This window comes from Phacochoerus africanus, chromosome 2, assembly GCF_016906955.1.
Source record: "Phacochoerus africanus isolate WHEZ1 chromosome 2, ROS_Pafr_v1, whole genome shotgun sequence".
NCBI lineage: Eukaryota > Metazoa > Chordata > Mammalia > Artiodactyla > Suidae > Phacochoerus > Phacochoerus africanus.
The window spans coordinates 273484206-273499201 of NC_062545.1; the positions used below are offsets into that span (position 1 = coordinate 273484206).

At 54.5% G+C, this 14996-nt stretch overlaps 1 protein-coding gene across 1 annotated transcript in view; it reads left to right on the forward strand.

The window, feature by feature from the left end:
- The window catches only part of PRRX2 (paired related homeobox 2), a 49714-nt gene extending 34722 nt beyond the window's left edge, over positions 1–14992 (forward strand). Inside the window, exons 2-4 of the mRNA XM_047768654.1 lie at positions 12334–12521; positions 13153–13331; positions 14521–14992. Coding sequence (XP_047624610.1) covers positions 12334–12521; positions 13153–13331; positions 14521–14656 — 503 coding nt within the window. The 3' untranslated portion in view covers positions 14657–14992. The remainder of the gene's footprint in view (positions 1–12333; positions 12522–13152; positions 13332–14520) is intronic.
- Positions 14993–14996: the final 4 nt, after the last annotated feature.

Here is a 14996-nt window from a genome sequence, read left to right on the forward strand (position 1 = left end):
TCCCCATCAGCAAACCTGAGAGGCATTGACAGGTCATCTGTAGACCCCTTCAGCTCCGAGTCTGAGTCCTGGTAAGGCGAGTATAGCAGGCTTGAGATCTCAGAGCTGTTTGCAGTTTTGTTTTAGAACCAAGCCTCAAGAAATTGGAAAAAGCGGGCTGTCTCTGCGCCCAGCCCTTGCCCTGGCTCCCAGCAGGTACTGGCTGTAGCCTTGAGAGGCCCAGGAACTGGGAGCTGGGAGAGAGAACCCTGCACGGAGCCCTGAGCAGCGGCTTCCCCCGGCCTGGAAATGGTTAAATGAGCTTTTGTCCAGATACCAGCCCCTTATTAAAATGTAGGTTTTACAATAAATCTGGCATTTGGCCACCGACCTTAGATTAAAACCAGACGGGACAGACACGAACCCCTTTCTTAGACCAAATTTTGAGCAATGGGCTGCTCTTCCTCCTAAATGACTCCCTGACCCCCACTTATCCCTGAACCCCTACTCCCGTCGTGCACCCCCACTCTAGAGCTCTGTTTGGGGGTCTCAGATGTGAATGCCTGTGGTGGGAGGTGATCAGGTCCTGGATCCAGAGGCTTGGGGGGCACCAGGGGAAGTTCTGGGGACCCCAGAGCCCTTGAGATGGTATGTGGTCTTTGACCTCCCAGCCTGCTCTGTGTTCAAGAACCAAGCCTCAAGAAATTGGAAAAAGCGGGCTGTCTCTGCGCCCAGCCCTTGCCCTGGCTCCCAGCAGGTGCTGGCTGTAGCCTCGAGAGGCCCAGGAACTGGGAGCTGGGAGAGGGAACCCCGCACTGAGTTCTCTGCCCAGAGGCTTCGTCATTTCTCCCCACTTGGGCCTAATGATCCCATCTTTCAGAGGCTCCTGGATCGGAGTTCCTGTTGTGGCTCCATGGGTTAAGAACCCAGCTAGTGTCTTTTAAGATGCAGGTTTGATCCCTGGCCTCGCTGCGGCTCCAATTCAACCCCTAGCTGGGGAACTTCCATATGCTGCAGGTGTGGCCCTAAAAAGAAAAAAAAAAAGGCTCCTAGGTCTCTGAAGAAGTTTTGGCAGCCCCCACATGGAGACATTGTGTCCCGTGAGCCCAGCTTTGTGGCTGCTGTCTTGCTGAGAGTTTCCCCAGAGACCCTGACCCAGAGGTGTTGGGGCTTCCCTGGCAGCCCTGAGCCGCTATCTGGTCTTAGAGACTCTGCCCCCCACTCCCTGTCACTCCCCGTCACTCCCCTTCCTGCACCCCCCAAGCACCCAGGGGATCATCCCTTTCTTGCTATTCTCAGCCCATCCCAGTATTTCTTTCTGCCCCTTTCCCCTGCTACGCCCACCACTTTTTTTTTTTTTTTTTCTGGTCTTTTTAGGGCCACACCCGCAGCATATGGGTGTTCCCAGGCTAGAGGTCAAATTGAAGCTGTAGCTGCCCGCCTACACCACAGCCACAGCCATGCAGGATCTGAGTCGCATCTGGGACCTACGCCACAGCTCACGGCAACGCTGGATCCTTAACCCACTGAGCAAGGCCAGGGATCAAACCTGCGTCCTGATGGATATTAGTTGGGTTCGTTACTGCTGCGCCACAACAGGAATTCCTTTTTTTTGAGATATAACTCAAATGCCATATAGTTCACCCATTTAAAGCGTACAATCTAGGAGTTCCCTGTTGGTGTGGTGGATGGAGGATCTGGTATTGTCACTGCTGTGGCTCAGGTCGCTGCAGCGGCACAGGCAGGATCCCTGGCTGCGGAATTTTTGCAAAAATTTTTTGGCGGGCGCAGCCAAAAAAAACCAAATAAAGTGGGAGTTCCTGCTGTGGGACAACAGGATGGGCAACGTCTCTGCTGCGCCAAGACACAGGTTCGATCCCCAGCCTGACAGAGTGGGTTAAAGGATCCAGTGCTGTGGCTCAGGAACTCCATATGCCTTGGAGTGGCCGAAAAAGAAAAAAAGGGTACAATTCAGTGATTTTTTAGTATCTTCAGTTGTGCAGCCATCACCACCATCAATGTGAGAACCTTCTCATCACCCCAGAAAGAAACCCCGCACCCTTTAGTCCTTGCCCCCAACACCCCCCGCCCCCGTCATCTTCCCCCAGCCCCTGGCAACCGCTAAGCAGCTGTCTGTCTCTACAGATTTGCCTGTTCTAGACATTTCGTGTAAGTGGAAACATACTTCGTGTGCCCCTTTGTGACGGGCCACTGTCTTCTCTGACTCATTGCTATGTTTGCAAAGGTCATCTGTGTTTTGGATCATGGATCAGAACTTCACTCCTCTTTACCGTCCAAGAGCGTATGCCATGGTACAGAATGGGCATTGGGGCTGTTTCTGCTATTTGGCGATTATGAGTCATGCTGATATGAATATTCACTTGTATACCAATTTTCGTGTGGACATATGTTTTCATTTCCCTTGAGTATATAACCAGGAGTGGAATTGCTGGGTCATAGGCTAACTCTATTTTTAACATTTTGGGCAACGGCCAGGCTGTTTTCCAAAGCGGCTGCACCAATTTACGTTCCTGCCAGCGGTGCATGAGTATTCTGATTTTGCCCCATTCCTGCCACGACTTTTTTTTTTTTTTTCTTCTCAGCCATCCCTGCTGCATGTAGAAGTTCCTGCATCAGGGATCGAACCAGAGCCACAGCAGTGACAATGCCAGGTCCTTAACCACTAGGCCACCGGGGAACTCGGCCACCACTTATTTTATGTTAATTCTATGTCTTGTTATTATATGTCTTTTGATTCTAGCCATCCTAGTGAGTGTGAAGTGGTATCTCCTCACGATTTTGTTTTGCCTTTCCTGATGGCTAAGGATGTTGAGCATTTTTTCATGTGCTTATTGGTCATTTGTATTTCTTCTTTGAAGAAATGTCTATTTGGATCAATTGCTCATTTTAAAACTGGATTGTTTGTCTTTTTATTGTTGAGTTGCAAGTGTTCTTAAATACAAGTCTCTTTTCAAATACATGTCTTGCACATAGCTTTCCCTTTCTGTGTGTTGTCTTTTTACTTTCTTGATGGTGTTCACAAAAGTTTTTAATTCAGAGAAGTCTGTTTTATCTTTTTTCTTTTCTTTTTTTTTTTTTTTTCCTTTCTAGGGCCACACCCGTGGCATATGGAGGTTCCCAGGCTAGGGATCCAATTGGAGCTACGGCTGCCGGCCAAAGCCACAGCCACAGCAACACTGGATCTGAGCCATGTCTGTGACCTACACCGCAGCTCACAGCAATGCTGGATCCTTAACCCATCGAGCAAGGCCAGGGATTGAACCCTAGTCCTCATGGATACTAGTCGGGTTCATTAACCACTGAGCCACAATGGGAACTCTCCAGAAATATTTTTGAAACCAAACTACTTGCCTGGTCCTGAGGATACAGCGGCGACAAGGCAAATGCAGCCTTGGCCTTCCTAGAGCTTAGATTCAATGAACGAGACAGGCATGAAGCAGGTACCAAATCAGAAGAATGACTTAATGACAGATGCGGGGGAGAGGGAAAGGGCCCAGGAGCCTGTAACAAGGAGATGTGTCCTGGTCTGGGGGCTGGGAAAGACCCTCAGGACAGGCCAACTTTGCCTGAAACTGAAGGCAGGGAAGCATTAGCTAGCCATGTCCATTGTGAGGGATGCAGTGCTCCAGGCCTGGGGAACAGCAGGTGCAAAGGCCCAGAGGTGGCAGGAGCTTGTGCTGTCCGGTAAGGCGAGTCCTCCTGGAGCACTGGCCCGCCCACTGGGGTTTCCTGCCAGGGGGCGGAGGTGGAGAGGGGGGGTCTGGTGGCCTGATAGAAATGAGTGCATCTCGCCATGTCCTTCATACCTGTACAAAAGGAGGTCTCGACCCGAGAGAGACCCAAAATTCATTGTAGCTGCCTCCAGGGCTCTGCTGAGGCTTTTTTTTTTTTTTTTTTTTTTGCCTGTTTGTCTTTTTAGGGCTGCACCCGCAGCATATGGAGGTTCCCAGGCTAGGGGTCTAATCGGAGCTGTAGATTATACCACAGCCACAGCAACACCAGATCCGAGCCGAATCTGCGACCTACCCCACAGCCCATGATAATGCTGGATCCTCAACCCACTGAACAAGGCCAGGGATCAAACCCACAACCTCGTGGTTCCTAGTTGGATTCATTAACCACTGAGTCACAACGGGAACTCCTGCTAAGGCTTTTGAGAGAACATGTGGAGCTTCCCTCAGGCTCCTCGAGACCCCAGGGTCTGCCTGAACCAGCCAAGACCTCCTCGTAGCCAAACTGGTTCCTGGACCCCAGCTGGGCAGTGGCGGGGGGGTGGGGTCACAGCAGTGCCAGGCTGGGGTGGACCATGACCCTGGCTTCTTACCTGCTGGCTGAGGCCTGTGAGTCTGTGGGGGCTGGATGGGGCCCCAGGGGACCTCTCTGACTCCTTGAACCCCACCGAGTCTGCCTTCCTCGCCTTCCTTCTGGTGATACCTTCTCCTTCTCCGGACCGGTGGTTATCAAAATGTACCAGCATCTTGAGGTTTTGTTCAAAATTAATGAGGTGAGGTGTTCCCATTGTGGCTCAGCAGTAACAAACCAGACTAATATCCATAAAGATGTTGGTTCGATCCCTGGCCTCACTCAATGGGTTAAGGATCCGACGTTGCCGTGAGCTATGGTGTAGGTCACAGACGTGGCTCGGATCCCATGTTGCAGTGGCTGCTGTGTAGGCTGGCAGCTGTATCTCCAATTTGACCCCTAGCCTGAGAACCTCCATATGCAGCAGGTATGGCCCTAAAAAAAAAAAAAAAATTAATGAGGTGAAACACCTTTAGAGAGATGCTCTGGACAGTAGGTGTCGCTGGCTGACTGCCCCACGCCATCACCCCAGCCCCTCCCTCTTGTCCTGTGACACATGCTGTCGTGACTCAGTCCTGGCCAGACCTCTATGGCTCTGTAAAGAAGAACCTGGCCCCTGGGGACAGCCCTGGACAGGGGGACAGGCTCTGAACTCCTCCCATACTCTTCCAGCGTCTCTTCATTTGTTCATTCGTCTGTTCATTCATTCGTTCTCTCCACAACTGGTGGAGAGTTTACCTTGGCCCAGACCCTGTGATGGGGCCCAGGGAGACAGGAAACCGTAAGTTCCAGTCCCTGCTGGACACAGGACCCCACATGGACCCTATAGTGAGACAGGGTTACGAGGGGTGTGGTCTGGGATGGCTTCCTGGAGGAGGCAGCCTTCTGCTGAGACCTGCGGGTGAGCCAGGGAGGCAAAGAAAAGAAGTCGCAAGCCCAGGAATGGAATAGGCAGGGGTCCACAGGGAGAGGATGTGCATGTCCAGTGTGAATCTGGGCCAGGGGCGCTGAGACGGCCTGAGGTCCCCTGTCCTGCCGCTGCCCGCCTGGGCGGCCTGGGGACCCCACCCAGTGGATAGAGCCAGACCCCATTCTGCCGTCATGTTTGCTGTCAGATTTGCCTGGGGCTGGGCTGGGGGCTGCAGCCACCTCCTCCCTCCGTTATCCCTGCCAAGTGGCTACCAAGGATGTAGTGAGAAGAGAGAGGGCCTGGGTTTGCAGGGGGAAGGGCTCTCACTTGCTGTGTGACCCTGGATAGCCCTGGCCCGTCTCTGGGCCTCCCTCCATCTCCTCTGTAAGGCAGAGATGTCCTGCCACCCCGCCTGAGGTTGCCGGGGACCGCCAGGGAGGTGATGCTGAGACATCTTCTCCTTCCTTGGTGCCTTAGCCCTGGTCCCTGAGTATTCAAACTAAGAACCCGAGTTCCCTGGTGGCTCCGTGGCTTAAGGCTCCGGTGTGTCACTGCAGCATCTCGGGTTGCTGCTGTGGCGCAAATTCCATCCCTAGCCTGGGAACTTCCCCGTGCCTTGGGCGTGGCCATCAAAAAAATAAAAAGAAAAAAGAAAAGAAAGAAAGCCAGTCTGTCCAGATAAGAAACCAACTCTTGCCCCTTGCTTGAGATTCCCGCTGGGAGTGCAGGCGCCCTGCTCCAGAAGGATCCAGAGTTTCTTCTCCTTCCTCCTCCCTCTGTCCATGCTTCCTTTCTTCCCTCCAATGTTGGTGATGCACTTGGTGTCAGCCTGACCCTGGCCCTGACCTTGCAGATCTCACAGGCTGAGCAGCCTGCACGCCCCGCACCTCAAAGTTACCCCGCCCCTCTCAAAGCCCCCTGCTGCTCAAAACCCCCCTGATCTGCATGCCAGGAGTTCGGGCTCAGACCCCCCCACCCCGCCTCCAGAGGTTCCTGTTTCTTATTCAGTATCCTCCTTTTGGCTGGCTTGTACACCCTAAGCCCCTGGAGAGACCCCCAGAATCCCACTGCACGAGGCCCTCTTAGGGCCGGCAGCCTATGCCAAGGTTAAGAGCCCAGGCTCTGTGCCCGTCTGCAGGTTTAAGTCCTAGCGCCAGCCTTTCCCAGCCACGTGGTTTGGCGGGTTGCTTGGCCCCTGTGCCTCAATTTCCTCATCTGCAAAATCAGGCTCAGCGCACCCAGCTGGGATTGTTCAATGCGCTCTTTCCCGTTACTCTTATTTCTCAGTCAGGTTGCCAAGCCTGGGACGGGATAAAGGCACACACACGCAGCCACTCGGCTGCTGAGCCAGGGCCACCCCGAGGTCCTAAGCCGGAAGCCCCACCTCCTGAATCACCCCCAGGCCTGCCCCTCACATCCTGGCCGAAGAGGCAGTTCCTCCCTTGTCATTTGATTCGGGATTGCTACACGGACGTCAGCAAAGGACACAGTTTCCAGAATTCTCCCTGGGGTCGTTCAAAGGAAACCAAATCTCTACCAAGAGACCTGGGTGTTGGGGGGGCAGGGGGCAGCCTCCCTGCAGCCCCCTCCCCTTCACCTCCACTTCCTTCCCCAGACTTTTCTGGCTATAAATACTTCTGCAGCTTCGAGGCTCCTTTGACCAAGGCCCAGTGTTAATTTGTTAAATCCACATCAAGGTCTCAGGGACCCGCTGTTTATTTTCGTGAACGTGTTGGCAGAGATCACATTCAGGCTGGGGGAGGCTGCTTATTTGGTCCGAATAAATGCTAATTAATAAAAGTTATTTATTTGCATTGGAGCGCGCCGTGGCCCCCGGGTCAGGCGCAAGCTGATGATCTGAGGCAAAAACAAACAGAGGGTGTCTCTCAACAGCTTGAGAAAGGCAGGAACGAAGAGGCTTGGGTTTATTTGTCTTAGGAAGAATTTGCAGTTAATTCCCTCCAGACTATTTAGAGCCTTAAATTACATGGAATAAGAAAAACCATGGGTGCAGCGGAAGGAGCCAGGAACACTTGATCATTTGGCTGAGAGCTGAGTTTTTAAATGTCTTTGGCCCGAAGTCAGCCAAATAAATGGTATGTGTGAAATAATTTAATGGCAGAAAACTGTGTACCAGTCAGTTTTTTTTTTTTTTTTCATTGAAATGTCTTCAGGGACAAAGTCATTCTGGGTTCGAAGGGAGAGAGAGCATGGCCAGCCTCCCCATCCGACTCTGTTCATCTCTCCCGGATCCAGCCCCTCGCAAGAGCCTCTAAATAGCCCGCATCAGTGGAGGTAGTTTCAGGCTTTCTTTTCAGTCCCAGAGGAAAGCAGAACTTTTGCTGAACAAAAGGAAACTTTGGGCGCAGCCCGGCTTGGACCGATCAGGCCCCAGTGCTTGCTGGCCCGAGGCTTAGAGAGTATTTATTTATTTTCCAAATGCTTTAAGCTCAAGCGTGGAGCCCCCAGAGGATGCACGCCCACCACAGGACATTTCTCAGGAGGTGATTCAGGAACTCGTGGTAACGAATATCCGGCACATCCGCTGGGAAGCAGAGTCCAGCGCCAGAGTCCAAAGCTGTGGGATTGAGTCCCGGGTCACCTCCAAGACGCGGCCTGAAGCTTCCTCCACCGGGGCTGCCGCTCCTGAGCCTCTGCCCGCAGCAGGGCCTGGAACCCATCTTTCTACAGTGAGCTGGCACGGAGGGGGTTGCCTGCACGCAAGAATGCTAAGGGCGGAGTTCCCATAGTGGTGCAGTGGAAACAAATCTGCCTAGTAACCTTGAGGTTGTGGGTTCCATCCCTGGCCTCGCTCAGTGGGTTAAGGATCCAGCATTGCCGTGAGCTGTGGTGTAGGTCGTAGTTATGGCTCAGATCCTGCGTTGCTGTGGCTGTGGTGTAGGCTGGCAGCTGTAGCTCCAATTCGACTCCTAGCCTGGGAACCTCCATGTGCTGCTTGGGGGGGGGGGGCCCTAAAAAGACAAAAAAAAACAAAAAACAAAAAAAACAATGCTAAAGGCAGCAGCCATTTATCAAGCAATTGCTGTGCTCCTGGCCTGAGTTAAACCCAGCCCCCCCAGGACTTCTGTGTGACCTGGGATAAGCCACTGTCCCCCTGGGGGCTCCCAGAGGTGAGGTCTTCCTCCTGGGGGTTAGGATGGAGACTCAGACACATTTCTGCACCAGGGAGATGACACGGCCTTGGAGACCCCTCCAGATGGCGTCTCCCAGACCTGGTCCAGAGAGTGCAACCCACCCCTGCCTCCCCTTTCCTGGGAGCGAGAAGATGAGAAGGTGACCCCCATGGAACCAGGCTCACAGCTCCGGCCGGCTGAGCCTCCCCAATGACCCGGATTCCAGCCCCCGGCTGCGTGATCTCGGGCAAGCCTTTCAGAGCCGTCGTTTCCCCATGTGCGGAATGGGTAACGCCTGGATGGGCAGATGCCAGGACACAGCGGATGGGGCGCCTGGTCCTCTCGGGTCCAAACCAGCTTCTGTTGAGCGCATCCCATCAGAGGTGCTTTGGGGAGAACTCAGGAGAGATGGGACTCCAGACCCGTGGAGATCCGCTGGTGTCAAGTTGGGGTGCGGACATCTGGGGCTGTTGGCGGGGCGGAGGGGAGAGTAAGCGCCTTTGTGCGAGAGTTTCAGCTCCGGAGCCACCACGCGGTTTGGCCAAAGAACGAGTTGTTTCTTCCGGCGCCCACTTGGCGGGGCCAAGGCTGCAAAACGGTTTTCATTTAAACCCCCTCAGTTTTGATTTGCTCAGAAATTTCCCGAAAAAGTCTCTCCTTTTTTGGCTGAAAGGCCTCCTGCGTTGGGTTTGTGCCCAAGCAGCGCTGCCTGAAGGGGGGCGGAAACCGGCTCGCGAGGACTGGTGTTCCAGAAGCTTCCGTCCGCTCCCAGGCTCCGGATCGCACGGGTTTTCATCGCGACGTCCCTGTTATTTCGGTTTAAGGTTTCTTCCCGCTCGAGAGGGTGGGGGTGGGGGTGGAGAGAGATTCACAGGCCCCCGAGGGTCTCATCCGTCTTCGCCTTTTCTTGGAGGAAAAGGGGTGAGGATTGAAGGCTGCAGCGGGTCCAGGACCCTGGGCCAGCTCGCTGGGGCCGCGCCCTGTCCCCTGCCGTCACCTCCCCCACCCCCACAGGTGTCCCGCGTCTGCACCACTTCCCCAAACGTACTGCACCTCAACTCCTGGTCCTCCCTCCAAACCAGGGCCCCTCACCCTCAGCACAACGGGCAAGGTGAACCAGAGAATTCTCTGATGCGAGGTCTGCCCTGGGCACGAAAGGTCTTTATGGGCATCCCCAGCCACCATCCATTCAATTCTAATAGTGCCCCCTCTCCCAGTCCCGACCATCAGAAATGTCTCAGACAGGACTTCGCATCGTGGCTCAGCGGAAACGAATCTGACTAGCATCCATGAGGACACAGGTTCCATCCCCGGCTTCGCTCAGTGGGTTAAGGATCTGGCGTGGCCGTGAGCTGTGGTGGAGGCTGGCAGCTGCAGCTCCCACTGGACCCCTAGCCTGGGAATTTCCATATGCCAATGGCACGGCCCTTAAAAGACAAAAAAGAAAAAAAGAAAGGCTCAGACATTGCCAGATGTCCCCTGTCCAAACCCAGCCGTAAGGTCGTCTTTTCCCAGGGCACCCTGCCTGATGACACCCCCACCCGCTCCATGCAAGCATTTATCAGACTCATGGAACAGTTTAGCCTCCCATTGAACCAGTTGGTTGCTCAAGAGTCAGTAAACCCCACTAACCTGGGCGATTGTTCAAAAGCTAGGATTGAGTGGTATCCACAGCTGGGCCTGGAAAGTTCTAGATGCTCCGCTATACGACTTCTCAGCCCTGTGCGAAGAGCAGAGAAGGCATGAAGGGAACGTGTAACTGGGGAGGTAAAAGGTAGGGACCCGGATCCCAAAGGGTGTCATAGGATCTGTTGGCCCAACTGTGGGCTACACTGGCCTTCCCCCTACACCGATGCTGGGTGGCCCGGGAGATTCGACCCCATCTAGCATTTTACTTGCTGGCCTGGCAATCCCACTTCTAGGAATATGTCCCAAACATGCACTGGCAAAAAGAGAAAATCATGTCTGCACGAGGTTATTTGTTGCGGCATCTTTTTAGGTGCAAAAGATGGGAAACACACCACATGCCCATCCCGAAGGCTTTGGTTTTAGTTGAATAAACCATGGTACATTCGAACCACCAAGTGGTACGGCGCTGTGAGGAGGACCAAGCTGAACAGATCTGCATTGGATGGAGGAATTCCTGGAAGATACTGCTCAGCGGGAAGAAAGGAGGTGCACAGCCGTGCATGGTCTGCTACGGCAATGCGGATCCCCAACCCACTGAGCAAGGCCAGGGATTGAACCTGCATCCTCATGGATACTAGTGGGATTCGTTTCTGCTGCGCCACAAGGAGAACTCCCCTGAAAGAAATATTTGCAAAAAGCTGGAGTTCTTGCTGTAGTGCAGTATGTTAATTGATCCAGCTTGACTCTGTGGCAGCACTGGTTCAAACCTGGCCCAGTTCAGTGAGTTAAAGATCTGGCAGTGGCATAAGTTGCAGCTGAGGCTCAGATTCAGTCCCTGGCCCAGGGACTTCCACATGCTGTGGGTATGACCAAAAAAAGGAAAGAAAGAGAGAGAGAAGAGTTTCCATTGTGGCACAACGGAAATGAATCCAACTAGGAACCATGAGGTTATGGCTTTGATCCCTGGCCTCACTCAGTGGGTTAAGGATCGAGCATTGCTGTGAGCTGTGGTGTAGGTCACAGATGAGGCTCGGATCTGACATTGCTCTGGCTGTGGTGTAGGCCGGCAGCTGCAGCTCTGATTCAGCCCCTCGCCTAGGAACTTCCATATACTTCAGTACAGCCCTAAAGAGAAAAAAAAAAAAAAGTGGCTCTGGGAGTTCCCCTGTGGCACAGTGGGTTAAGGACCTAGTCTTGTCACTGCTGTGGTGCCAGTTCCATCCCTGGCCTGGGAACGTCTGCATACCATGGGCCAAATAAATAAATAAATAAGCTTCTGACAGGTGAAGGGAGGGAACGAGAGGGAAAATACCATATGCAAATCAATAGAAACCAATGCAAATCATGCAAATAAAGAGGGCTGGGTTTCTGGTGCCGGATGGAGTGGTTTCTGGAATCAATTAAGTGGGAAGAGGCGAGTTGCAGCGCCAACATGTCCAGCGTGCTCTCATGCTTGTAAATTTTTTTTTAAATGCACGTTTGTAATTCCAAAAAACCTGGGGAGCTGAGTCAGGAGAAGGGAGTAGTTTGTTTTGCTTTGTGCCTTTCTGTGTTGTTTGAATCCGTTACTGTGACTAGCAGTGACATTACTTGGTTATTAAATATGCATTTTTAATAAGAAATTCAGAGACACATGAAGTACTGAGCTGGACAGTGTTGCCTCTAAGTGCTGCGGGAGTGCACGGGAGGAGAGGGGATTCCGTGTGGACTCAGACAGTCAGCGAGGGCTCCCTGGAGGAGTGAGCAACAAGCTGGGCTCTACAGGATGAAGGGCCAGCAGTTTTAGTCCCAGTGATTTGTGAGTGCTAAAAAGCCTACCTTCACACAGGGAACTCTCGGAACGGTGACTCTTACTGCTTTTTAAAAATTGTATTCATGTAATTCAACGATAAATGTCCATGGAGGGTTTACCATATGCCCCAGAGCCTGAGACAGGTGCTGAGGACACGCAGGGGTTTCTGGCCCTCCCTGACCAACCAAGTCATTTGCCCCTCAGGGCGGCGGCAGGTGCCTGTCCCCTGGCTCCACAGGATGGAGGCTTCGCTGCATTTGTTCACCATTATATCCTCAGGGCTGGAGCACTGCACCTGCCGCAGAGTAGGGGCTCAGTAATTATGTGTTGCAGGATGGATGGGTGGGTGGGTGGCTGGATGGGTGGGTGGATGGATGGATGGAGGAGTGAATTAAAAGGAGGCACTCTTGCTCTCAGGCTGGACCATCCATCTGCTGAGGGAGACAAGGGTATAGCGCTTGGCGCACACTGCTGCGCTGGTGCCTGAGTAATGACTCTGTCGGTGCTGGGGGCTCTGCGGGCACCCACCGCCTGCCGCCCTGCTGACCCTTGGGGCCCCTCCGCAGGTGAGTGTCCCAGCCCCGGGCGCGGCGGCGCCGCCAAGCGGAAGAAGAAGCAGCGGCGGAACCGCACCACGTTCAACAGCAGCCAGCTGCAGGCGCTGGAACGCGTGTTCGAGCGCACGCACTACCCCGACGCCTTCGTGCGCGAGGAGCTCGCCCGGCGAGTCAACCTCAGCGAGGCGCGCGTCCAGGTGAGCGCTGCCCATCCGTGGGACCCCGTGGGGGCGTGTAGCCACTTCTCACCCGGGTTTAAGGAGCCGCCAGGGTGAGGTGTTTAGAGGAGGAGCATCTGAGGTCAGAAGGGCTGGGGTGCAAATCCAAGCTCTGCCACTGACCGGCTGTGTGACCTTGAGCTAGTTCCTTAGCTTCTCTGTGCCTTAGGTGCCTCCCTGTAAAATGGGGATCACGTGCGTGATTTTGTATTTTATATTTTATAGGGTTCTTATGAGAATTAAAGGAGTTGATATCTTTGTAGCTGAGACCAGTGCCAGCGGGTTTTGATAAATAACAGCTGTTTTAAAGGTTTCAGGGCTTGCTCGGTGCCAGCTCTGACTGAGCGCTCAGCCAGCAGCTCTCTCATTACAGCCTCACAGCAGCTAAATGCGGATGTATTCGTTCCTTCGTTCATCCCCTTGCTCGTTCCCCAGCACGTGCTTAGCCAGCAGGGGGCACTGTTTATCACCCCCATTTTACAGGGGAGACAACTGAGGCTCGGGGAGGTGAAGCTGCCAGTGCAGAGTTGGTGGCAGAGCAGGCACACACTGGGTCCAAAAGGACTTGGGTCTCCTTGGCAGCCTGCTCACCCCCCCTTCGCTCCCCCAGGTCTGGTTTCAGAACCGCCGGGCCAAGTTCCGCCGGAACGAGCGGGCCATGCTGGCCAACCGCTCCGCCTCGCTGCTGAAGTCCTACAGCCAGGAGGCTGCCATCGAGCAGCCGGTGGCGCCCCGGCCCACCGCCCTGAGTCCGGATTATCTCTCCTGGACAGCCTCTGCCCCCTACAGGTAAGAGCGGGAACGCCTTCAGCTTGGGAGGGGCAGCCTCCCTCAGACCCCGTGGCGGGTTTTAGGGCCCAGACTCCTTTGAGGATCAGAAAAGAGCCGTGAAAGGTGACCAGGTGCCCTGGGGACCTGGGGTCCACCACGGGGTGTGTGGGCAAGGCTGTATGTGCTCCCGAGTGTGTGCATGTGTGGGTTCCAAGAGTGTGTGTGTGCATGATTGTGAATGCACGCCAGTGTGTGTGTGTGCGTGTGTGTATGTGTGTGGAGGGGCGAGAAGATGAGGCCTGTCTGGAGGGAGTGGAGAGCCCACGTCCATCCCGAGGAAGATGGCTAGGCTGATTAGAGCAACCTAGCACCCTTCATGTATCATCTCAGGGGGAGGCTGGGTCTCTGAGCCAAGTTCTATGGCAATTTTGTCCTGGTCAAAGCTGGAAAAAGTGGGAGTTCCTGCTGTGGTGCAGCAGGTTAAGGATCCAGCCTGTCTCTGCCGTATCGCAGGTTTGATTCCCTAGCCCAGTGCTGTGGGTTAAGGATCTGGCATTGCTGCAGCTGTGGCGTAGGTTGCAGCTGCAGCTCGGATTCCATCCCTGGCCTGGGAACTTCCATATGCTGTGAGTGTGGCAAAAAAGAAGCTGGAAAAAGTGGTAGGCCAGGGCGTAGGGCTTTGGCACGGCACAACTCCAGGGAGTGCCTCTACCCCCGGGGTCTGTGTGAGCAGGTCTCCTGGAGCCGTGGTCTCATAAGAGGCAAGATCCAGTGGGTCAGCTCATGGGATCTGAGTCCTAACGAGTCCTCCTTAACCTCACAGCTCTCCCAACTCCCTCCCTGCCCCGTTCTTCCCCAGGGCAGGAGGAGCACGGAGAGGTCTCATTCCACCTCCATCCTGCCATGCCCCAGGCCCAGGGCAGGTGCTGGGGGTGAACAGGACCTAGGGCCTGCTCTCAGGGAGCTCCTGGTCCAGCAAGAAACGACCACAAACCCACGGGCAGCTCCACGTCCCAGTGCGGACCGTGGGCCCAATCTTGCCGCCCCAGGGCACCCCCCGCCCCCAGGGAAGGCTTCCCAGGAGAAGGAGCCGAGGCGGGGAGGCAGGAGGACCAGAGCTGGGGTTCAGGATGACAGCTAGAAGTAGTCCGCTCCGCGCAGCTTGCCAGCCACACCAACGTGTCCTCGTGTCTTATGTCACCCCCAGCACGGTGCCACCGTACAGCCCTGGAGGCTCAGGCCCCGCCACCCCAGGGGTCAACATGGCCAACAGCATCGCCAGCCTCCGTCTCAAGGCCAAGGAGTTCAGTCTGCATCACAGCCAGGTGCCCACAGTGAACTGACAGCCGGCCCCACCAGGACCCCCGCTGCCTCCCTGGTCTAAGAACAACCAAAAAGAGGGCAGCCACGCAGGAAAGTGACCTTCCCCTGTCCTCTGTCTCCAGGACAGGCTGGGTGGGCCTTCCTGGCCCCTCTCTCCAGCTGGGACGCCTGGGCCCAAGAGGCTGCTGAGATGCCCAGTTTCGGCTCATCCCCTTGTCCACGGCCGCTAGAGACTTCAGGCCTTGACCTTGGAGGGGTTGGGCCAGCAGGTGGAGCAGCAGCTCACCGAGGACTCACTTACTTTGCGTATTAAAGCCAAAAAGTTGTCGTCTTCAAGAAATAAACATCTTTTGGGAGTTC